The sequence below is a fragment of the Homalodisca vitripennis genome, chromosome 4 (genome assembly GCF_021130785.1).
Source record: "Homalodisca vitripennis isolate AUS2020 chromosome 4, UT_GWSS_2.1, whole genome shotgun sequence".
Lineage (NCBI taxonomy): Eukaryota > Metazoa > Arthropoda > Insecta > Hemiptera > Cicadellidae > Homalodisca > Homalodisca vitripennis.
Genome location: NC_060210.1, coordinates 171,546,691 through 171,573,285, shown reverse-complemented (window position 1 = coordinate 171,573,285; position 26,595 = coordinate 171,546,691). Strand labels below are relative to the sequence as shown.

The 26,595-nt window shown below is 32.6% G+C and overlaps 1 protein-coding gene across 3 annotated transcripts in view; it reads left to right on the top strand.

The window, feature by feature from the left end:
- The window catches only part of LOC124360622 (conserved oligomeric Golgi complex subunit 1), a 52,871-nt gene that overhangs the window by 8,795 nt on the left and 17,481 nt on the right, over window positions 1–26,595 (top strand). For all 3 annotated transcript variants that reach the window (XM_046814387.1, XM_046814388.1, XM_046814389.1), the window contains exons 4-13: window positions 1,672–1,808; window positions 3,857–4,067; window positions 6,073–6,217; window positions 7,548–7,713; window positions 11,825–12,012; window positions 15,503–15,594; window positions 19,980–20,172; window positions 23,262–23,397; window positions 23,668–23,814; window positions 25,545–25,690. In XM_046814387.1, the coding sequence (XP_046670343.1) occupies window positions 1,672–1,808; window positions 3,857–4,067; window positions 6,073–6,217; window positions 7,548–7,713; window positions 11,825–12,012; window positions 15,503–15,594; window positions 19,980–20,172; window positions 23,262–23,397; window positions 23,668–23,814; window positions 25,545–25,690 (1,561 nt within the window). The remainder of the gene's footprint in view (window positions 1–1,671; window positions 1,809–3,856; window positions 4,068–6,072; window positions 6,218–7,547; window positions 7,714–11,824; window positions 12,013–15,502; window positions 15,595–19,979; window positions 20,173–23,261; window positions 23,398–23,667; window positions 23,815–25,544; window positions 25,691–26,595) is intronic.

Below are 26,595 nucleotides of genomic sequence, written 5' to 3'. Positions count from 1 at the left end.
CCAAATTATATTAAATATTTATTCATTTTCATTGACAAACACTGCTATTTAACTAATTGCATTATTTTTAATGTTGTTTTGAGTAATGATATCTTGTAGTCTAGATTTTTGAAACTCTATTCTATTGGAAGATTTCAATGGAAAACGAGAAAGCTGTTGAAGATACATCTGCCACTGCAGTTAATCAACGAATTTAAGACCTTATATCACAGAATTTAATATGATTTAAAAGTTAAACTGTACAGTATTTAATTGTAGGGCCTCAGGATTGAGACAATCAAAAATGTTTATCTCTCCTTATGCTAAAGGGTGGGCGTCTCTCCTAGATCAGAGTAAGGAGGATATATTAATGATAATGGGATGCTGACAGGGCATGGCACCCTTAGAAAACACTTCATGAAGGTGGGCCTTAGCCAGACTGATGAATGCAGACCCTACGGAGAAGAGGAAGAATCAGTGGAGCATATTCAACTCCACTCATATATCCAACTGTCCTGCCACATCTAAAATTCTGAAACTTTTTTTAAGTTTAGATTTATGCTTCATTACTGATGGCCTAAAAAAACTTCCTGTGATATAGAGTTTACATTCTAACAGACATGTTATCTTGACAGTAAAAAAAATGATATTTTGTGGTATAGATGTTTGTGGCAGGAACTCATAATGCACTATTCTGTTAAAACCTAAGAAACATTGATCACATAATACCTTTTCAATATATGACACTTCACTGCAACGATTATGACATGTCCGTAAATCCATATTTCATCACCTATTATAATAAGTGGATTATCATGCTTATATTTTACCATTTTGCAACTGAAAAAGGGCAGATACTTGTTATCAAAAGGTTGTGTCAATTTTGTTATAACAAGTAAGTGGTCATAATACACTAAATTAATATTTAAGTTTTTCTGCATTTGTTCAAAATTCACCAGTTTCAGGACAAATTTTACTGCCACATGTTACAAATAAATCTGAAACAACCAAAAGTATTTTTCATGGAATAAACTAATTGTAAGTTTTAGTGTAGACTGATATGAATGTTTCAATTTATTGTTTACTGTCTGGAGAAATACACTCTCATTTCAGATCTTTATTTTTACATTTAAGTTCAAAGAAGTTATAATACAAGTAAGTTTGATCAATAAAAATTGTCATAATGGCTATTTAGATTTATTCTTTCAGGTGTACATTTTGATTTGTAGTCCATATGACTCATGGATAATATGCTAGACTGAGATAATCACTCTAGAGCAACCTAAAGCCCTTGGCTAATAAGCTAGACTGAGGTACTCACTCTAGAGCAACCTGAAGCCCTTGGCTAATAAGCTAGACTGAGGTACCCACTCTAGAGCAACCTAATGCCCATGCCTAATGTACTAGCCTGAGGCTTGCTATAAAACTTATAGTACTTTTAAGTCCTAACTTCGTCTCTATGATACAGGCAATGTTCATTTCATGTTATGTAGTCAAACTATCTGTCCCCTATCTGTGTCAATTGATCTGCAGAAATATAAACATATATGATTTTTATATTAATGCAATGTATAGGGGAACTATGTTATCTTCAATTGAAAAGTTAGTTATTAAGTTAATTAATTTGGTAATGGCTAAAATATTTCAATTGAAAAATATAAAGATATAAAAATATTTCTGTTGACTATTTAGGCCTGGAAATTAACCCAAGCTTCAAGACCAGTGAGTACTTCCCGGTTGTGTCAAGACAGTGGTCATCTGTTGTGCATTTTAAAGAAACAATTTTAAAAGGAGCTGAGGACACATTGAAATCACAAAATCTTTCTCAGGTATGAAATGGACTTCAGATGCTTTTACATTGTGTCTCTATATAAAAAAATAACAGTTTGTACATGAATAAAGATTGTTGTCTATTGTTTATTCTCTACCGTACTATTGCAAGCTCAACTAAAATGGTCTTACTGTTGAATGAAAGTTATGTGCAATTTATGAACATCAGCCATATTTTGCGGTAACATGCCTATTCTTTATAAAAATATAATTCCTCAAAAGATGGAATGATATTAAAACACAGTGAAATTTATCTTTGAAATTGTTACACAATAGTTACAGTGAGTTACTTCCAAGAGTTATTTCAAAAGTAGAACATTAGTAACAAATAACACTATGAGAGTAAAAAAAATGAAAAAAACAATAAAAGCACATACTCACTTTTAGATAAAAAAGTATAGATTCAAGAGTTTGGACTTTAACCATAAACTTACTAGTAAAGCTGCACTAAAATTTAACATATTTATTTCTGTGTATAGACATATACAGCAAATTATTTACAAACAATAAACCATAAACAATGGCATAATATAAACCTAAAATATGTTGTTTTTAAACCATGTAGAGCATTATCATTTATTACTCAAAAGTTAAGGACTTCTACATTAGGATTTCCCTTATACTGGTCTAAAACAGGTAAATTGTTAATGAAATCATTGGAAGCATGCAATCAAATATAATGGAAGGTTTTTAAATCTATGCTGCTTGTTTCCAGGAATCATATTATTTCTTGTAAAGACAAAATTATTATTTAAAACAGGATAAAGTAAGACTTTGATATAAAGTCTAAAACTGCACAAATTATTAAATTTTAACAATTTATTTTGAAGTATAGAAATGTAATTTGTAAAAAAAAAATCAAAAGTCAATTTTGAACTATGAACATATTTACAGTAAATAGAATATGCTGTACTATATAGCTCTGTGGAGCTAAACTACAACAAAGCTGAGCCGTGTAATGTGTCCGTCACTTGGTAGCGAACCCAACAAGTGGTCTGCTACCCAGGGGGTCCATTCTGTCTGACATACATACTCCATATACCTCAATGGTTCGCTAAAACTGACAATGTGGGCCCTTTGTGTTGAGCTGTTGTGTGTGAAATGGCCTTAGTTGGGTGGGTCTTGGAGGACAGAGAAGTGTAATGAATGAGTGTATACATGATTTATTCCTATTAAATTTCTAAAAATACCTTTATTGCAAAGTAATATTTTCAAGTGATTTCTTATTGTTACTTGGTATAAGAAATGCTATTATCATATTAAGGTTAATTGTAAGACGGGTCTTATGGTCCTAAATTTGTTCTTTTGTATATTATGTCACAAATAAAGTAATTTATCATCGTTAAATTTTCTACCCTTTGATGTCTTTATTACAATATATTCATTTGAGCTTGTTTAACCCAATATTGGCAGTGGAGGTATGCCAACAGCAGTTCACTAGTCAGTCTGGTACTGCTGGAAGGTTTGTCTGTTAGACATCTGAGGAGTGATATAAACATGAGACAGAGACATAGGAGGAACTGATATTTTATGTGATGTTTGTTCAGGTGACCAGCAGTTCACTAGTCAGTCTGGCACTGCAGGAAGGCTTGTCTGTTGGACATCTGAGGAGTGATATAAACATGAGACAAAGACATAGGAGGAACTGATATTTAATGTGATGTTTGTTCAGGTGACCAGCAGTTCACTACTCAGTCTGGCACTGCTGGAAGGTTTGTCTGTTGGACATCTGTGGAGTGATATAAACATGAGACAGAGACATAGGAGGAACAGATATTTTATGTGATGTTTGTTCAGGTGACCAGCAGTTCACTAGTCAGTCTGGCACTGCTGGAAGGTTTGTCTGTTGGACATCTGAGGAGTGATATAAACATGAGACAGAGACATAGGAGGAACTGATATTTAATGTGATGTTTGTTCAGGTGACCAGCAGTTCACTAGTCAGTCTGGCACTGCTGGAAGGTTTGTCTGTTGGATAACTGAGGAGTGATATAAACATGAGACAGAGACATAGGAGGAACTGATATTTAATGTGATGTTTGTTCAGGTGACCAGCAGTTCACTAGTCAGTCTGGCACTGCTGGAAAGTCTCACTGCTGAACAACTGCTGCAGCGTTATATCTCTTTACGATCTGATGCTCTGCGTGCTGTTCTGTCTAGTCATCAAACTCTGGACAGTGATGCCATCAAACAGCGACTCTGTCATAGTTACACTCTTCTCATTCATTCTATTACTGCCATATCAGACTGCTTTGTAGGTAAAGTACTTACCTTCCTTTCTTATGTGATATTTTGGATCCATATGTTAAAAGAAAAAGCTATATGACAGCTTAAATAAAATATATTTTTAGATACATGTGTTTTTATTCATCAGTTCTTTATCAAACAGCTTAAACAGTGATTTAATTGTGATGATAATTTTTGTAAATTTTACACTAATACTGTACATATCAACATTTTGTTCAGTTTAATTAGTGATTTTCTGTGTAATGCACAGTGAAAACTTGTTATTTGATTCATACAAAATTTTTTTACACACTTTTTATTTCTAAACTGTGTAAATTTCTAAATGTTTGTAAATAAAAGGAGGTATGGCTAAAGTGTCTTTTAATATTGTTTTGTCAAAATATATCCCTAATGTTGGAAAAATGAACAAAATTTTATTAGACAGGAACTCAATTCAAATCAGATATACGACGCCAAAAATTAATTAATAAAAATATACAACTATAGTCCGGTCAATTTAGCCCAAAAATAGGGATAACCTTGCATTAATTCCCAGAAAGCTGGAAATTTGCATAGATGTTAGGGACATCATTGTTATGAAATTGTGAAAAGTCCCCTTCGATCCCATGTCTACAAAATTTTTATTCAAGGTCAAATTTCGTAAAAATGGGTTTTTTAAACTTTTTAGCGAAACGGTTAGTTTTATGACGAAATATGTCAAACAAAAATTGTAGACCATGCAATTATCTACAAAATTCTTACGCTTTTTTTCAAAACACTAACCATTTTTTAGAAAAAGCAGTTACAAAATTTTTTTACGCTGTATTGTCTATAATATGTACACGCCACCTATGAAGTAGGGTACCTAGCATGTTGTTTTTAATGTTTCCCCGGTAGGCCTATTTCACAGTATATTCCAGTAAAATTTAATTCCAGTTTGGTTATTCTTCTTCTTTTCAGTTGTTGCACTCTTGTCAGAGTAGTCGTTGTCGATCAAGTACAGATAGAGTGACAAGTTCCGTTATACTTGGTTGTAAAAAAATTTTACTCATCATCATCGTCGTCATTAATTATTTCTTCTTCTTCTTCCTGTTTTCTGGTGCAGGTGGAAGAAGTGTGTAACTGTCTCTACTTTACAGGGAGTTATGAAACTTATTAAAGTAGCGAACAGGGTATAGGCTTGATTTATCAGGATAAGCTGAGCAGAAGTTAACTACATCTGTTCTCTTACCCTCTTTTGAACACACTTAGCATCACTTTTTTCATTTCTTGCATAGTTTTCCAGCCTCAGAATAACATACAATTGCGCAATTGAGGCACAAAGAACAAAAACCTGTAGTATCTGGCAATGGTAGATAGATGTATAAATAGATGACACATGCAGCAACAACTACCTCCATCCTTGGCTAAGCTCACACTGACGCAATGTAGTTTGGTTCGTCTGAACTTGATAGTTGTCGGTGTACACCACAACTAATGATGCCGCATAAAGGTGATAGGAGCACTCAATGCGTTAAGATTGTGCTGCCTTTGCAAAGGTTTTGGCTTAGTTAGACTTGTCTAGATGATGAGAAAATGTACTATTGTCTAGGAGCATACAGATTACAGATTAGCTTACAGAGCTTACAGATTACATAGTGTAAACTCACTTCACTGAAAACTCAGCATTTTCATTCTCACTACTACTCCTAACATTGCTGACTATAGAGAGTATAAAAGAGGGGCTGACAATTCTCCATTCCAGTAAATAGACAGACACATACTAAGGTAAGCCCTTATTTCATGTCTAACTTAAAAACTGGATATTTCAAAGCAAGTGTACATCCAACATGACGTGTTTAATTTTTGGTTGATTCACAGTCTATCGTCATTGTGTTTATTTAGTTTTAATTGCAGGGACTAAACAGTAATATAGTTTAAGTGATCTTTAGACTAATAATGTACTAATATTGTATTTTTAACTAGATAAATGTTAAATGTTTTATACTCTACTCCAATTGTGCAGATGAGGTCGTCATAATGATGTATTTGTTAAAGGTGGTGCTGAGACCAAGAATGGTCTATTGTGGGAAGACTTGGCTAGACATGTTGGTCCACAATCACCCCCCACTCTACATCTTCTTGAAAAAGAAAATGAAGATATGCCAACATCTTTCTTACCATCTGCTATCAAACAGTTTAGGTACAGTTTAGGCTGCATTAAGTAGACAATATTAACATAATAATAAGTTTTCCTCCATTGCATATGGATTTTTAAAAATTCCTTAACCTTTTGTATGCTGTAAAGAAATCACTTAATACTTCCACAACACTCAGTAAAAAAATATTAATATTTATACTTATCAAAATTGTAAATAAAAAAATGTTGGTTGTAAAAATTAATAAATATTGTATGTTGTTTTAAACATTTTGATTTGTATTGACTACATGTATTTATATATATATATATATATATATATATATATATATACACACACAGTAGTAGAACTAAACAAAAATGATTGGTTTTTAACTATGTAATTATAACTACACAAACTTACAATTATTATAGTGGGCATATTAGTAACTATACTTGTAATGATTTCCTCTTGAGAGAGGAATCAAGATGGCCTCTAAATGTGGTTCTGTTCTAAAGTAGTAAATAATAAGACTGGAGGTATTCAATGTGAGAATAAATGCAATAGATCATATAATTTTGAGTGTGCTGGGAAATCAAAACATGATTACAAGTTTACCAGTGATGAAGAATCAAATTTTAGTTGTAAAACGTGTAGCAACATTCTCGGACACACAAGTGTAATACAAGTGTAATAAATTACTGGCATTGAAATAGAAAGTGATACGTGTTGTCAGTGTTTTACACATATAAAAATATTAACTGATCAATTACTTGAATTGTCATCAAACCAAAATGAAATGAGGAAGTAATTAACTTTACCCCAAAAACGATAATTTGAGGTTAGCTGGAATATTGACAAACCAAGCAGAAGCTATTGATGATAAATTATGTTTTAAAATTTTGTCTGTCGTGTTAATATTTTACAATGTTTGTGATCAATAAAAGGTTATGGTATAACTTTATTGTGTACAAAATATATATTATTGATGCCATGTCAGAAAAACCTGAATTGAAATTTTGCTCTGTTATGTAAAAGTTTTGATGACATAGAGTATCTTCCTGACTTCTTCGTAATTGTTTATTTCAATGTTTTATAATGAGAAGAAATTTTACATTATATTAGTAACAAATATATAAGACAAAATGCAATACATAAGTAATAAAACATGATAAATGTTGTAGAGTTTGTCAGTTGTTAATATGGGTTATTATAAAAATAGTTAATTTCTAAAATCCTCATACCACAAATTTTGTATACCCCAGCTGTATCTTATTCATTTTTATAACATTTTATAGAGAATTGTGAATATAAGTAAAGAATATTAGGTATAAGTGTTAGAAATTAGTAGCAATATAAATTAACCCCCAAGAAACGAGACTATTCATGTTTCAGGCCTGTACTAGACTGGTCTCTGGAGCCGCTGCCAGAGAGTCAGGTACACAAGGCTATCACAACGTGGCTGGTGTGGGTGAGGAGTTTTGTCAAGGAGCAGGGAGGACACCTACTACAGCGTCTCTCCTCCCTGCGTAGTCTTCAGGGCCTTCGGGATCCTCCTGCAGTGAGTAGTCCAGCTTTAAGTGTGGATGCTAGCCATTGTTTACAAATATACAACAGCAAGTAAATGTACTGAGGCTCTCATGGATGGAGGGATTTTTTTGACATGTTGACTACTTGCCCTGCAGCCTGATTTCCTCCCCTTGACCGGTTCAAGGGCAGTACGTTGAACTGTCAATGCTGCAGTACGTTTCATGAAAATGTCAATCCAATCTCACACCAAGTGCGAAACATGCAGCACCATCCATTATCCTGTTTGGAACGAAAAACTCTGATTGAGGTGTATAATGATATAAAAATTGCATATACTAATAAAGCTATGAATGATACAAGTGGTGTTATGAGTTCAAGAACAGTTGTACGTTTGTGCATGATAATCAGAGGAGTGAAAGACCTTCAATTGTGATCAATGAAATTCTGGAAAAAGCTGAATATGCAATTCTGGAGGGAACTGACTCGATATGGACCCGCACGCGACCTGACAGCCAATGCCTCACAGCGAGGAAGATCTGCAAGAGGTCAAGTTGTGGAGGACCAAGCAGACAATCATTTTCATCCAAGTTTAAAATTTGGATTTGCTACAATTTTTGACAAGATAACAGTGAAAAAAACTGAAATCATACAACTTTGATGTTTTGGATCATTCTATATACAATAAGCAAAATAAATTAAAATTGTTTTAAAAAGATCAGTGAATCTCAAGAGATCTTTAAATTGAGGTATGGCTCTACATACCTCTACATTTGAAAATTTTTCAAAATCACCCTAATGAGAAAGTGGTCCTGAGAATGAATTTCAGAAACACAGTTCTTGAGGTAGCCGATTGATGTTCATCAGCTATAAAATTCTGAAAAACATACTTAACTCCTTTATAGTAAGGTTCTACCACCTCTATACCCTTCTTCTTCTTCTAAGAGGCGGCCTATTGCCATGCACTTAAGCTTTAAGGCCCTTTTGGGAACCCGGGAAGTATACCATGAGGGTAAGCAGTTTATGGTTTCAGCACTTACACAAACCGCCGAAAACCGATCAGGTCCTCCCAGAGAAATTCATATCTTTGTCTAGACTATCCTTGATATTGCAGGACAGTCAAAGAGCAGGTGTTCAGCAGTTTCCTCCTGCTCGTCACACATTCTACTGATTAAATGCTCCCGAAGAATGCCGACTTTGTGAAGATGCTTCCTCAGGTGACCATGTTCCCTAATCAGACCCATAACCCGAGAAGACACTGATCTACTTAAGGAGAGGTCAGATGGCAACCTGCAGGGAGGCGACTCTAGGATCATTCTGCTCATTCTCAGACCTGGATGCAGAATCCACCTTCTCTCATGTTCATCGTGAACCCAATTCGAGACAGCCCCAAATAAGTCACACCTATAAATACCAGAGATTGGTTGAGACCCCATCATGTTGGACGCTGAGCCCAAGTTGGCCAGGACATCAGCTCTTGTTCCCCATGACCAGGAACCCAACAAACAGTCACATTGTTGATTCTGCCTAGAGAAGAAACGACTTGATAGCAATTTCAGAAATGTTTGGAATTAAACACACAAGAGTCCAACGCCTTTAATGGTACCTGGCTGTCTCTGAAAATGCTAATCGTCTTTCTCTTATATCGCAGACAAAGATTCTTATAAGCATATACAATAATGGCTGCCTGAAAAACTGTGGGATAAGGACCCATAGGGACCACCAGTCCCTTACATGGCCTAACTCCCAGTAACTCCCAGTGCCTTTGATACATTTTGTTTTAGTCATTCATAATCCATTCAAGCTACACTGGTGAAAGAGGTTTCTTTCCCTCCGATCAAGACCTCCCTAGAAGGTATAACAATCCTGAAGGATTTGTTGAAAGAAAATCTTGAAAATCCTGCACATCAGGCACACCTCCTGGCCATAGCCCAAATGACAATGTTTAGGAGGGCGAGGTTGAGATAGCAGTCTAGAGCCGCGTCCGGCACACTTGGAAAGGCCCCAGTGATAACAAGGGAAGCCATCCTTTGAATGCTAACCAGTCCAGTCTAGCTAATGCGATCCTGGCCTCCATTTTTGGCCACCAGGCCACAGCTCCAAAAACATTAGTGCCAGCTCTAACCACGGAGACATAAAGTCAATACAAAAGTCTCGGCTTAAGTCCCCAAGACTCACTTATCACACATCTGCATTGCATCATAGATTAAATTTCCCTCTACATTAGATACATTAGATCTACATTTCCCTCTGGCGACGACCCTTTCCGGATGGGGTCCCAGTTCAGGACCCTATCAAGGATGACGCCCTTGACCTACTTGACCTCAGACTTTATCTCAATGGAAGAGCCTCTCAATAAGAATGGACCAATACCCTCAGATTGATGCCTTCTTGTAGAGGCAACCACGGCAGTCTTGGTGGGGTGGACACTAATGCCAATTCCATCAAGCCAGTTTCCCACCATGTTCAGAGCAGCATTAGTTAGTTCCATGACTGATGCGTTGAACTTGCCATTTACAAGAATCACAATGTCATCTGCACCCACAAGAATCACAATGCCATCTGCATACCCCTGTGTGAAGACACAACTGTTGTTCAAAGACACAAGCAGGTCATCGGCAACTAGGTTTCCATAAGAGAAGAACTCCCTCTGGTTCAGTAATACGTCTACCTTGATCGTCCTTGAGATCACCAAGTGGCGAGATGAGATGTTTTGTCAATAACTTCGAAACTTTTAAAATAATTTAAATTTAGACAATAACTACATTAAACCTGTTAAGCTCTTAGGGATTGTACTTGACAGTAAACTTAGCTGGAGAACACATGTGGAAGGTATCTGTAAAAAACTTTCTAGAGTAATCTTTCTCCTACGTAAACTTAAGTACTGTGTTAATTTTGAAGCATTGTTAATGACCTACTTTGGACTGTGTCATATACACCTTTGTTATGGTACCCGTCTATGGGGCAACTCTGGCAAAAAAGTTTTCTCGTGGCAAAAAAAGGCAATCAGGTTAATGGCGGATCTTTTTAATCAAGAGTCCTGCAGATAGTCCTTTTGTAATTTTAAAATAATGACTCTTGCTTGTATTTATATGTATATATATATATATATATATATATATATATATATATATATATATATATATATCAGAATTTAGTGTCTGTTAGGGAAAATATCAACACCTTTATCTCTCATGAGTTAGTACACGATTACAACACTAGGTTTCGATATAATCGTGTAGTACCTCAAGTAAGACTAACTCGGACTTATAATAGTTACAATTCCCAACAAACTATATTATTCAATAAACTACCATTAGCTATAAGTGAACTACCGATTAATAAGTTAAATTAAGGATCTCAACTTGGCTTAAGACAAAAGCTTTTTATTCTGTTGACGAGTACATGAAGTCCAACATGTTTGATCTGTTACAAAATACATCTGGTTAATGTAACTAAATTAGTAGTAAGTAAATTAGTTTTTATGTGAAATGTTTTTTCATGATGAAGCCTATTGTAACTGAAAATGTTATTTAATGGCCAATAAAGATCTTGAATCTTGAATCTAGAACCAGGCACAGTTGAAAATCCAGTGCATACTTGTTCTTCACTTTCAGTAAGCTCTCTATAAAAATTTTTTTTAATTTTTTAATAATAAATTGAAAAAGTTTTGAATTATTAGGGCTGAAAGTCCAAGATTATTACCAAAGGATAGTAGTATTTCCCTTTCCTTTAGTAAGAATAAATTAAAAAGATTGTTGGTAATTTCCTCAGGTAAAGGAACTAAAAACATTTCCTCTGTGGCAAATTGTATTTCCCCCATTGCAATCATTGCAAGAACCACTGTGCATCATAGGGGTTCTAGTTTCAGAGACATCAGTGTCATATGCCATTTCGTCCAAGTCATAATCACTGGGGGGCGGTTAATTGATGTCACTGTAACTGTCCGACAAGACTAAATGTACCTCATTGTTTAATTCTTTTCTTCCAGGTGGTAAATTTGACACAAAAATTTGACTCCTAAAGTGGTGAAAAGCGAAAAATAAGAAAATAAACACCTTTTTATGAGAAAAAAATAGCCAGTAGAATGCCTGAGTGTTGGAAGCACAGCTTCCTCATAAGATAAATTAAGTAATGTCTGGCAGGTGACATGTGAAGAGTGGCCATTGGTGGTACAAAGAGTGCTGCTGCTACCTAATCTGGACCTGTGGAGTGAGCTGTACCGGTCACTTATAACATCACGGGCTCAGCAGCTGGTGTCTGTCCATTGGGATGCAGCTCTTAAACAACTTCAACATCAGATTCGAGCGGCCATACATAGTGCTGCCTTGGAGTATGTTGCAGTTTTTCTTTTTTATTAAGTTGATTGTCAAGTGATTGAAAAAGTAATGTACAGATTTATACTTTTACTATTATTGTATTTATGTGTTAAAATATCAAACCATGAAAGTACACTTGTAATGTGGTTATGTGAAGTTGATGGGATCATGCATATTTCAGTTAAATGATATTTTGGATATGGTGGATCACCTTCTTAAACTTCCATCTGATTTGTATTGATTTCTAAAAACTAAGCAGCGACATGATGCACATATTACTTGCCCAGGGGGTGGGGTTGGCTTTCGCTATTTATACCACCCTTAGAATCTAATAATTAATTTACAATGGAAAGCAAGCTAATAATATAATAAATAGTATATGCAGCAATGTCTAATTTTGTTTTGTAGGAAGGTTTACAAAATAAACATAATTATTTGTTAAAACTTGGCTGTATTCCGATATGTGCATGAAACCTGTGCTACAGCTGACAACACAGTCTCGCTTTTGCAACAATCACTTGTAACTTGTTCACTATCATAACACTAAAAAAATATATTTTCTATATTCAGACAGATTGATTTTAATGTTGTAGTAATGTATAAAAAGTACTTCAACAGTTTTATTAGAGTAACTTTCTCTTTAAAAATGATTTTTATTAATAACAAAAGGATTACAGAAATAAATAAGTTTTATTACATACTTCAGATGTAATAAAATGTCTAATAACCATGTTTCATATAATTGCATCCCTAGTATAATAACAATTTTGTTGACCAACTAACTTCAAGTCAGAAAGTTTGGAAACTCTTGAAAATTTATTGAGTTGGGTGTAACTTACAGTTAATATTGATGGTGGGGGTTGTATTGGTTGCTTATTTTGTAATCACTAAATTTTTAAATTTTAGAAACTGATACTTCAAACTTATTATTTTCTGAGGTCTTTAGAGAACAAGTCTACATTCATCGGACATGTCTCAAAATTAAATGTGAAATGTACTTTTTTGGAAACAACCTTTCTGTCGAACTTCATCACAAAATAAACAATTTAAAAATTTATGTCTAATTTTTAAATTTATTGATTACAGTGTGTTGTTTGGACTAGATTAAACGCATTAACAACTATTTTTTTAAAGCTTTTAAATAATTGAAAATTGGTACAAAACTTAATATAAATAAATAAACTTAATTTCTGTTTACTTTTGAGAATTATTATTGAATATATTAGAAGAGGTAATATATTACAATCTATTTGTATACTAATATAGTGTCAATATTAGTTTTACGTTGTATTTATGAAATTTCAATTTTAGTTTGTCTATTATTGTCTAACAGTGCCTTGCAGAAACCAAAATGTTAGTTTAAAATATATATATATATTTATAGATTATTTAAAACAAAATTTAAAACTTAAATTTTTGTTTAATTAATGTTTAATATTAAATGTAGCTACAATATATTATTTTGTATATTTCATTTTTGAAATCCAATACATTTTTGAATTTGTTAAATAAGTTTCTGGTTTTGATTGCTTAAATAGCCTATAAAAAGGTACTATAAAAAGATTTGAATGATAAAAACAGAGTTAGATTAAACAAAATATATTTGTACATAACTTAAGAGGGCAAAAAGCTTACCTATTTTAACGTGGAGCTAAAGTTTAAACTGTGTTTTAAATAGGAACTAATCCAAAATCCAAAAATGCTTCAATACAGAAACTTAGATTTTAATGTTTCAATACTAATGAATTGTTATCTGTTAATAAAGATGCCGTATAATATTTCTATTTTATATCAATTTTCTTATATTTACATTCTTTTTTTCAATATAATGGGTGAGGCTGTAAAAACGGAAATAAAGTCCTAAACATCTTTCACTCTAACCCTTCGGCTAAGATGCGGGAGGAAAGTCATCAAGATTGCTCTTGTGACATACCTTGCTTGCAAAATTTACACAGTTAAAATGCATTTTATTGTTTGTTACAAAGCTGGATACCAGAGGTGCCGTATGTCAGAGCTGGCTAGATATAACAGTTTTTAGTAACTTATAGAAAAACTTATAATTTTTTTTGACAAACCGTGATTTTTCTCACAACTAATAAATAAAATTTTGAAAAGGAAATATTACGAGTAAAAATTTAATTACTGTGACTAATGTTACAAATCCAAACAGTTAAAAATTGTACAATGTTATACAAACTTTTCAAATTGGATATTTTTAAGTACAAAAATTAGTTTTTAAATTTGAAAACCTTTTTGATATGGGTTTTAGATATACCAAAATTCTCTAAAAAAGAAACAACTGAACTGTTACAAGTTATTGTCTAAGAGAGTTACATAATTGTAAAAATTAGAATTTGTATTGCACTTAGACTTAATCAAAGATGTATTTTTCTTTACTTTCACAACAAACACCATCATCAGTTAATATGATAACTTGCATTCATTGTTCTACCTATTGCGTATAAGTAGTTCACAATAACATTTTATTATAAATTTTGTTAAAACACGTTATAACATAATTTTTATTAAATAGAATATACTTTGTCAACATCACATGTAAATAAACTATAACTTTTTATTTTTACTCTTTAATGTAATAATTTTATCTCAAAAAAGGAGTTTTATAGGTTTATTTGGCAACTGAGTTGGAAACTAGAACTTGCAATTGTTTTTCTCTAACTGGCAGGCTGTTTGGGGGTGTTTGCAGGCTTTTTCAAATGTAAAAACTTTTAAAAATCTTTGTTTACTGTAAAGTTACACATGTTTAGTATCATTTTGTTGACAATAAACTAGTGAAGATTGTGAAGATTGATGTATAATGTACAATCAAAATAATTTAAATATTTTACATTTTCCTTGTGGGTCAGGTTGAAACCAGTTGAAAAATAATAAAAAGCTGAGGTTATACCTACGAAATATAGTTATTCTAATATAAATTCTTAGTTATTCTATTGAAAGTTTAAGATAAATAAAATGTTCCAAATGTACTCTAGTTTTAGGGAATGTATAGTTTTATATTTTCTTTTATTAAATATGACATATAGTGCATAAACTATATAAATATAAATAAATAAACAAGATATATTACCTCAAAATAATTATGAACAGAAAACCAAGCACTGTGACAAAAATAGTATTAGATACAATACGCAGTCAAACAAACTGATCATCATTATTATTTGGACTGATGTCACATTAATATAAATGAACATATAAAGACATCACATTATTCAGCTGGTCCTTATGTTTCCAATGGTATATAAACCCATGGTTTTTCAACCATATAAGTACTGTAATAAGATGATAATAAGAAACGATAGTGAACAATGGTAATCAACGGAATATCCGTTTGATGCCAGTTCAGACATGTAAAGAACGGAAGATCCATTAATTGCCAGTTTGAGGATTCAATAAATATAATGTATTAAATAGAAGTCTGTCAGACTATTTTCAATCATTTTGTTAAATTTTACTTTAATTTAAAACAAGGTTTCTGTTCGGCAGGAGCAAGCAGACAGAAGTGGACCTAATGTGGTACATGTGGAAGGAAGCCTCAAATGATCTCAATAACCTTGATAACCTTAAAAATACCAAAGGTAATTGCAATATTACTTGGTTTGTAAAATAAATTTATATAGTTGTTGAATTTTTTAACACGATTGATAAAAATGCATGTTAGAAAAAAATTGACTCATTTTATGTCTCCCCTTAGTTCACATAGAATTAAAATATAGTTTACCATGAAATTAAGAACTCACATTTAAATAGTTGCCTTTACCAACATATAAACATTCTTTAGAATTAGAAATAACTAATATATTACAGCTACCAACTAATTTTATTATCTAGTTGAGTAGGTCCTGAACTGATGATAGTGAAAACTCAGATACAAAAACAATAATAAAACAGGTGGCTAAATTTTGTATTTAATTTATATACGTGATCAATTTGTATTGTTTAAAAGCCTATCAAATAATAAATGTTTTGTTAAGAAATCTTTTAAGTCATTTAATAATATATTAGGATTAATTTTGGCACCTTCGTAAATTTAAAAATGTTCTAAAGTTGATAATAGGTGACTTTTTTTGCATGTGTGTAAATTTTCAAGTTTGTTTTCGATATTTGTGTATGTATGGCCGGTGTTATTTAAATGGTCAGCATATTTTGAATATGATGATGTCTTCAATGCTTTTATATGTTCATTAAATCTAATTTTGAAGAATCAGCCGGTTTGTCCAATATAGTAGTTTTGACAAATCGTTGCATTTTATACTCCACTTTAGTATAATTTTGAATTTGTTTTGTTGAATTACTTTTATTTTTTACTATAAGGCTGAGGTTATTAGAAATTTTGAAAGCTATTTGATATCCTGGTTTGTAAAATGATTTATTAATTTTGTGGTAATATCTACCACGACAGTCTGATCAAATGTATTTGATATCTCTCTCTTCTTATTTTCTTTCTTTTTGTGGTTCTTCAATAATACATAATCATGCTTGGCTTGTATCCATTATTTTGGGCAATGTATTTAATAATATTTAATTCTTTATCAAAATATTCATTTGTCGTTTGAATTTTGTGTAATCTATCAATTATTAATTGATATGCAGCCATTTTTTGGTGACTTGAGTGATTTGATGAGAAAGTGATAACTAAATCTGTGTATGCTGGTTTTCTGTAAATTTTGAAATAGTGCTTTTTGTTGATGTTGGCTATAGCCAAATCGAGGTAGTTTTCATCTGAATAGAAAAATTATATCAAAAATATCTGTAATAATAAATTATTTATGTTAGATGTTTCTTTTTATCGCTTAATATGAATTTGTCTTCTGTGTTGTCAAGGAATATGTCAGGCAATAATCCAGATAGTGGTGATCCCATTGTGTGTTCTTATTAGTTATATTAAACACTTTTTGAGGCTATATTTCTAACTGGGATTTGAAATATCCTGAAGAAAAAAAAGGCAGGAGCTGTTGAGGACAAAATCTGGTGACTAGACAAGCCAAGAGAAATACAAGTCTAAGAGAATCCATTACAATTTTGGCAGAATGGCTTACAGCAGTAAGTAGCTGAAACAATGTGTGCTCATTCACACAGTGATCAAGTGTAAAGAGGGCAAAATTCACTATCATGCCTGTGAGTTGCTGTTCACGTCTAACTCTGCGCACTTTACTTCCTGATGCACAGAATACTGTTTCTCCTGATGTAGCTGTAAAAACCCAGTGATATCGGGAGGTTACAAACTAATAACTAAACAACTTGCATGTCCTAGACCAGACATAACAATTTCCTAATAGTTGCTAACCTCAAAGATTAGTAGTTTCTTTTTGTTCACTTCATTTCCAAGCAGTAACTGAGTCCGGAACAACTTAGCTACAACTATGGCTAGTTACAGCTAGCCCATTTTAATAGCACAAATCATAGTAGATGCATAGAAAAACCTTAGTTCCAGCAAGTGCCAGGTTTTATTTACTTAGCCCACTGTGCCTCCTAATATCTTCCGTATTTAATCGATCATTTCTTCAATGTAAGAAAGATAGGCTACTTTTGGACGTTCATTTTATAATTAATCAAGCTAATATTGTAATTTTTTCAACAATTAGTACAAAAGGCAAACATTTAATCATCTTCAAGTCGTAATGGTAGTACGTAGATGTTATATATTTCAAAAGGAAAAGCCATTGGTTAAAAATAGTGCTGAGCACAAAAAGAATACAAAATCGAAGTTTTATGAGTAGGAATTAATAAAGACTTCTATTATACTAAACATTTGTAATTTTTAAAAGTAAAAAACTTATCATAAACAGGCCCATCAGTTAATTGTGAAATCTAAAATAATAAACAATTGAGTTAAATAGATAACTTTGTTTTCTTTATCCCTCTAATTGCCAGTATCAATGACTCACAGAATGATGCATTGGTATTTGTCAAATATAAAAAAAAAACGTAAGCTAAATGGTAAGGAAATAAGTGTTATGTGTAATTTATTGTTATAAACTAGAGTACATATAATACAATACAAATATGAATGTACTAGAGCTTTGATTTTTTAAAATTTGTATCTCCTTGAATGTGTAAGCCTAGGGTAGTGCTACAATGTAGTATGGTAACATGTAGGGTAGGTACCACAGTTGCAACTGGGACACCAAAAAAACACATTTCTTTTTATACTTGGATTATCAGCTCAAGCAAAACAAATTCCTTAGTTTTTTCCAAATAATTATGCAAGTAAAGGACCACCATCACCTATACCATTTGGGTTATGTATTTCATCTCGCTGGCTAACCAAAACCCATTTTATAACAAAACAATCAACCATAAACAACTACATAAAGCCTAGCAACAGTGGCAACAATAAACGTTCAACACTGAGTAAGGCGTCAACCTACGACGAGTCATGTAGTTGGTCAGCTGGCGTGCGTGCAACCTTTGGATCAATTTCAGCTGATAACAGATAGTATTATAAGTATAAAATATATGAAATTACTTTTTATCTGAAATCAGAGGAATAGATTTTTCAAGTTACATCTATAAACTAAAGCCGATTTTCACGTAGTAACAGCAGAAAGTTGACCGACAGCTATGCCGTCCTTATCAGTTCATGAGCAGTTTGATGAACACAGCTCTGTGATCTGTGCTGTCAGTCATTAGTTATAGGGTTAAGAATTTGTATCTGTAAATAAATAACGTGACAGCTGAGTGTATCAAAGTTTATTATATCTTATCAGTATTATATCCTTCATCAGTGCAAAATGGACTCAGTGGTTTACCCACAATTAGGTAGATAAACAAACAATACATTTTTATGACTCGTTATTTGTTAAAACTATAAAATTAAATGTGAAGTAAATGTTTTAATTCTTAACAGTTCTTTTATTAAATACCTGTAATAGTCGTATTCACTTATAATAGTCGTGTAAGTTTCTTGCTGTAAACCACACTAACAATGAATTAAATGATGTTACTTTATTATAAATATTACATTAGAAATCTGTACGGTATGTTATTATATTTTTTAAGAATATTTTGATGCACTAAATATAACAATAAAAGATAACACCAACTTTTTGTTATAGGAACCTTCAAGATACAAGAGTATATAATGCTCTATTACTCAGATAGTAATATACTGAAGAATTATTGCTCAGAATTGGGATCAATTATATGGGGTGATAGCTAAAGGCACAACACTTTTTTCTATATACTGTATTGGTATTTGACATTTTCAAGAAAGTGCTTTTTAAAGTATTATATTAAGATAAAATGCTAATAAATAAAAACTGTATCTATTATTCATTTTCTAATTACCTCTTTGGAAAATCTATAAAAGTCTTCACTTTAAGAAGATTTTAAGCTGAACACACATTCCTAGTATTTAAAGTGTTTTCATGTAAGACTTAATGATAGCAAATGTCTGTAATGTTATCCCATAACACACATGTCAAAACATTTTTACATTATATTTTTCCTCTTTAACATTACAAGCTAATGAATTACTATCTACTAATACCAGGTCTAAATCTATCGGGTAGGTACATATTTGCTACTAATATTAATTTTGCTGTCACATTTATAAAATAATCATTGACAGTCTTTGTAGCAATAACATTTTGCTGTACCATTTTATTACAGTTTGTAACGCATTAAATTATATTCCATAAAACCTTACAACGTTTCTTGGATTTTAAACTGAAATTTACATTAAGAATTTACAGTAGTCAATTTATAGATAACGAGGTGCCAATTGTAACCTACTTAGGGGTGTGGGGTCCGGGCCCCTACCTCCTGATGTTCTGGTGAGCTGTTCCACTTCAAACTGAGCCCTGTATGTACATTACTACAGAGTAATTGTTTTTAAATTCTGTTTCCTTATTTGTAACTAGACTACTTGTATTATAAGACCTGCATATAGGCCATGATTAGATTTTGCTCTGCAGGTAGATTTAGTACTTCTGCTAACTACTAACTGTACTGTATACAGGACTATGGCTCAAGTCGAAAGGAATGACGCCAAGAGTAGCTGAGCTGTGTGTAGGATTGGAACACAAAGTCTGCTCTTTGCTGGCTGATCTGACATCTCTGTGTCCAGAACAGGAGGTAGATCCTGCACTTCTAGCTATCTCTCATACATTGAAGACTCATCAACAAACAGTGTGCTCAACTTTAATTGTGAGGTAATGATGAAAATATTTAATACTGATAATATGAACTGAGTAGCAAGTTGGAGAAGTGCAAGATGATGGAAAAGGTAACCGGTCAATGTAGCTCAATCCTGGTCGGATATAGTAAGAGGCAAGATTTTGGAGGCAGATCAAAGGTGGGCACACGGGAAAATTGCAGGTTTGATGGAATAGTAGGTAACATGTGCTAATATACTTCTAGGACACACTGATTAGGCACATAATAGTTGAAGTATGTAGATCCCCATACATCATGCTTTGTTTGTTCCCCATTATGTTTGAATTTATAAAATAGTGGGCTTACCTCTTTTTGATTCCATAATCTAGTAATTTTGGTATTTGGGCCTTAGTGACCATAAATTTTTTTCAACTTCAATACCTAAATGCATTTTGATATATAAGAAAAATATTTAACTTTATATTTGATTAAAGTATATTGTATAAAACTATAACTTTAATAAATATTCTAATTTGTAATAAATGTTATACTGAACAGATAATTATATAACATTGAGAGAAACTGCTATAATGTATTATTAATTATATGATTTACCTCTTGTTACAGCATATTTGTAATTATTTAAGTTAATACAAAAAGTTACCACTATGAATAGGGGTTGATCCCAATTACAATGGAAATTAACCTTTTCTGGAATAATAAAAAGAAAAAAACGAGAGGAACTAAATTTTATTATATATCGACGACAGACAAAGTTCTTTATATACATATTCTTCAAGAATAGTAACAGAGTCACAAGTATTTAAAACACAACAGTTAAATATATTAAAACTAATATTGATGACAATAAATGATGTCAGGATGAGTCTTAAAATCTCCATTCTTACCTGCAGCTTCTAGGAATTCTTCAAGGGTGTAAAATGGCTGGTTTACAAGGAAGTTGTTGAGTTTCTGAATGACTGGCTGACATCAAGACCCTTCTACACCCTAGATGAATATGTGCACTGGAAAGACATTCAACAGTGACATTATTTTTGTATACAATTTGAATTGTATCCACTGTAAACTGACGCTATACATTTCTCTAAGAAATTTTGTAATAAAGAGTTTCTGATTTCTGATTTCCTCTTCAAAGCTGCTCCCTTTAGTCTTTTAAAGTGTCTGGTAGAGTGTTCCATAGTTTTCGGCCGATGTAAGATGGCTTTTCTTCTAAAAGTGCTGTACGGTGTGGAGGCAGAACAAAGTCGGCTGTGTTACGGGTGTTATGTGAGTGGAGGTCTTTCCCTGTTTGGAGATTCAGCTGATGAGCATGCAAAATTACTCCTTGAATGTACAGACCAGTAACAGTCACTATTCCCATAGATTGGAAAGCATATCTGCAGCATTGTTGGGGTTCAAGATCAGCAGGGGTTCCTATGGCTTTTCTCTGTAGTATGAGCACCCTGTTGAGATTTCCAGCAGAGGATCCACCCGACACAATAAGCCCGTACCTCATATGGGTTTCCACTAGTGAATGGTAAACTGTCATTGCTGCCTGAAAACTCCTTATCCATTTTATCCTCTGGACAACATATATTCCAGGGCTGATTTTTTTACAGAGGCTGTCTACGTGCTTAGTCCAGGTGAGATTCCCATCCAGAATGACACCAAGGAATCCTACATGGTCTTCAGTTGTTACATCAGATATGTTAGGAATTTGATCTTTTCTTTTATTGAAATTTAATTATTTTGTTTTTAATGGATAAACATTTAGGTCATTTCCTCTGCAATACTTCAGAGCCTTATTTAGCGAGTTAGATGCAGCAACGTACACTCTTTCAGAAGTGGTATTTTGTATCAAGAGTGTTGTGTCATCTGCATACATCACACAGGTGTTATTGTGGTCTTGAAGTATGTTGAGAAATTATTGACAAATAGAACAAAGAGGACAGGAACTAGGACGGATCCTTGAGGTACTCCTCGTGTAACAGGCATTGGGTGCTATTGATATGTGTTTTTAAGGCAAAGTATAGTGCTCTGCACCTCAACTATTTTGGATCATCCTGACAGATAACTTAGGAACCAGTTGTTGACTGTGCCTCTGATACCTAAAGGTGATAGTTTCCTTGAGATCAAATCATGCCCTAGGCAGTCGAAAGCTTTACTATAGTCAAGGAAACTTGCAGAGATGTAATTTTCTTTGTCACTTTGGTCAACGATATATTCAACAAGGCTAATAATAGCAGAAGTGGTAGATTTTCCTTTCAAGAACCCATGTTGAGATTTGGTGATTAGATTTAATTGCTCTAGATGTTTCCTATTATTGAAAGCTTCATTCTTAAGTTGATTTTGTTTGTAATCTTCAAAGACATAGATTTGAGGTTCTTGACTTAGCAGATAAATAACATTGAATTAGCATTTCAGTACTATTGTCATGAAGCTTTCTTCTCTGAGATTTCAACCAACCAATCACAACATCCTGCAGTTAGATGTCATCCTTCAGGTGATGTTTTTTAAGCTCTCTTCATCTGTGGAAAACAAATGTTAGATTTTTAAAGCAAGATCCTGGTTTTCTTGGGGATGATATAAAGACTACCACTAAACCAATTCTGCAGTATCTAAGCCTGATTAGGTGTGTTTGGGCAGAAATTGTTGTCAAGGAATAAGAAATTCTCTTCTCATCTTCCCCTTTGCTTGTTTTGGTTTGCCCCCCTTGGTAATGTTTTTAGTATTTTACGGCTTTGTGAATTTATTGTTATACCACACTCTAGGAAATCTATCAATTAAAACTTTTCTTTCCCATGAAACAGTGGCCATAATATTCCTTACACTTTCCTTATTTCAGATTCAGTGTGTCCTGACTGAAAGGACAGTATTTTTATTTTACAATTCATGTATTTTTTCCCATGCATATCTGATCCCCAGTCACATAATGGTAAAATGAATTTTTACTCCAACTGAAAAATATACATATTGAGTTTTCCTTCATTGCTTGGACAGGTTAATGTGTATAATTCTCTGTTACTTTGCTGTAACAGATTATGCTTCAAATAAGAAACTTCTTGTAGTCTGATTTTGTGCTATGAATTTAACATTGTAATTTAAAAAGTTTTGATTTAAATTTAAACTAAAATTACTGTTGAAGGCTGGTGCAGTTTGTGAAAGATGAGCTGAAAGGAGTGAGTAGTGAGTCAGCAGCCATGTTACTGGCAAAATTCTTGCAGGCAGTGCCTGAGCTCTGTCCATCTCTTAGCAAGTGCCTCTCTTCTGTTGACACCAAGGTAATTTCAAGTTCATCCAGAAGTTCACTTAGAAATTCAGTATTCTCAATTTACATATATAATGATAATGTGTAGTGCCACTGTAAAAAATCCTTATACAGGTTAATTAATGTTGATTTCTTTTAAAAACAGTAAGTACAAGGGGAACCCAGTTAAGAGACAATTGGTTATCGCTGGGATGAGAGTCTGTTTTTGGTGCCAGACCTCCACATTATCTGTTATATTTTACTACTAGCTAAATTTGTAACTTTAATTGTTGTATTTTATCAGGCAGTGTCATGGCAAGAGAGTCTCTCTTTGGTGCAATCAGAGTGTATGGCTGTATACCAGGTGTGGCTGACCCTTGCTGCAGAGAATGTGTTAGCTCAAGTGACCCAAACCCTTGGGTCAGTTGTGCCAGACCTCCACTCTATCCCTGTATGTTCTAATTTTAATTGTACTTTTAGTAACTGTCAAGCCAATGTTATCTTAGGCAGTTTGGTGAAATATTAATAACATTGTTAATCTTATCCTCTTTAGGGAATCTCTCTAAAGAAATTAATTTTAATCCCTTATTAAAATTAATTTACTCATATCAGGTCTTTTTTATATAACAACATTTAAGATAGACATATAGAGATAATTTAACTAATATATGTCCAAGAACAAGAGTACATAACAAAATAAATAACAAACCGATGTGATAATGTGGTAAATTCAATATTTATTTATATTTCAATGTGATATTTAATAGTTGTTAGAAATGTACTAAATATTCTGTGTTTTAATTTTAATATTTAAATTTTAGATAAGCAACTAAATTTGATAAAAATTCCTTTAAATTAAAGATATGCATAGTACAGCAGTATCAAGGTAAAGGTAACTGTCTCAGTTTATTTCTTTCAAAACTAATTGAGCTATTCTCCAGTTGATGTTGCTAATAGAAATTTAAACTTTATTCAATTTATTTTTATGGATCTATATCAGTAAAGCCTGTCACTTTAGGGGTTGGAAAGATTATATTTTTTTGTCTTACTGTCTGTGCGATACTTCCAAAATAAACTTACCTAAATACTTCAATTTTTGTATGAGACTTCATTTCTACATAAACAAGAATAAGTTCTATGATGGTATATGTCCAACCATAGAATTTGGCTGAGCATCATTGAAGCGTATCATTCAGTAGACTGACAAAGTTTCTTTTATCCTGATGGGGAGGTGTAACAATGTCTTTTCAGTAAGATGTCTGTTTCTCGAACTGTGCAGGACATCTCGAGAATGAAATGAACTACAGGCTTTAAATTTTACATACAACCTCAGCAACGACTGTTACGCAGCACATGATGTGGCATGCTCTTATCTTGTATAAATAATTTGTTTATCAATGTTTTAATTAACAGTACATATAGGAAAAATGGGTTGTTTAGAAAGTAAGTTGCAGAGGCATCTGATTGCCGATCGGGTGAGAGTAGCGGTGCGATCTGAGTGGCGCTGTGTAGCTACATTCAGTACACATCTGGCACAAAGTGGCTCATCACCTGTCCTTATCAATGACCTTCCAAACAAATTAATCATATAACGTTGAGGAAAATTGAATAATCTCTACAAATATGAAATTGTGACTGAGAATCTTCAACAACATAATCGTACATTTTATGCCTGATGTATATTCTAACTCTTTACTGATTACCTCAAAACAAAGAGAATGGGACAAGCTTTAAAAAATGTTTTATACAGTAACATGAAGAAGTTGACAAAGTTTTTAAACCAAATTGTTACTGGTGATCAAACACGGGTTTTTTATCTCAATGTTGAAGAAATAAAACAATGGAGTGAGGTCAATGGAGTTAAAGTATTTTATTCAATTGGTATTGAAAAGCTTGTACTTAGATACGATAAGTGCTTAAATGTAAATGTTATATATGTTAAAAAATGTTGAAGAGTTGTCTATTATAAAAAAACTGTAATGGTTTCATCTAATTTTTATTTGTTAAAGCAGCTTACTTTCCAAACAACTCTTGTTTATTGCAAATTTTGAAAAAAATGACATACATAGAGATACTAATGAATTATTTATAATAGGTTTTACTTAATAACTATTCAATGGATTGTATATTTACATTATTACAATTGTATGTGTAATATTACTGAAATGTGAGTTTTTATAGCAATGGGAAGAAATAAACATAGAAGAAGAGGGAGAAACAGGGGAGAAGCTTCAGTCAGTTTTGAAGGTCCCCTGCAGCGCAAGTTTGAACCTACAGAACTCACTTCATAATCTTGCTTCCGTCATTGGACATGTAGCTGTTCCCAAGTAAGTTCCTATCACAGTATACACATTATTTTAAAGTGTTGAGTATAAAACAGTTAAATTTCACTTACATACAATATATAGAATTCTAAAGAAAATTAATATTACAAAATTTCAAAATATAAAGACTCAATTCTTGATTAATCAGTTTAATTGTGGAGGAAATGTCCTGATGTCCATACCTTATTGTTAAAACAAAGGAAGGGAAAATTAGTAAATACAATACTTTTCATGTTAAACAGTTAATAGTTTAAGTTTATAGAAAGAGTAAAGATAGGCCAACAAGAACCATTTTGAGAAACATATTAATTCTACTAATTAAAAAAACACATTTTTTACTGTGGATGCAATTACTCAATAAAATGTTACAATAGTGGGAGACAAGGATTGTCATTTACGTAAAAGTGGGTTATTACTAGAGTAACATTTGAAGCAAAATTAGGAGTGGGAAAGGAAAATGTGGAGAATGTGAGAATAGCTTGTGTAATAATGAAGATTTGGGTTGCACAACTATGAGAGTCAGCGATGCTTGATGTTAATGGGAATGAGATAAAAATCAAAATTTGATTTGTACATGTATAATAACAGAGAATAATGAGAATACATTTAAGTACATATTATTTAGGATTATACAGTCTCATTAACCCCTCAACGCATTTTTTTTTAAAGTTCAGTCCAACCCAGTCTGCACCACTTTTTTACCCGTTTTCCTTTATTTTGATTCTTTTTACTTTAAGGACAATAAAAATTATAAAATACTCTTTTAGGGATATTTTGTATAATTTTTTACATTAACTATGAACAGAAAAAACCTATTTAGTGATAAAATAAATTATTTTACTTATTTATCCTGACCGAGATATAACAAAACATGGTTACTTTACACTAAAAGTTAGTGTTAGTGTGGT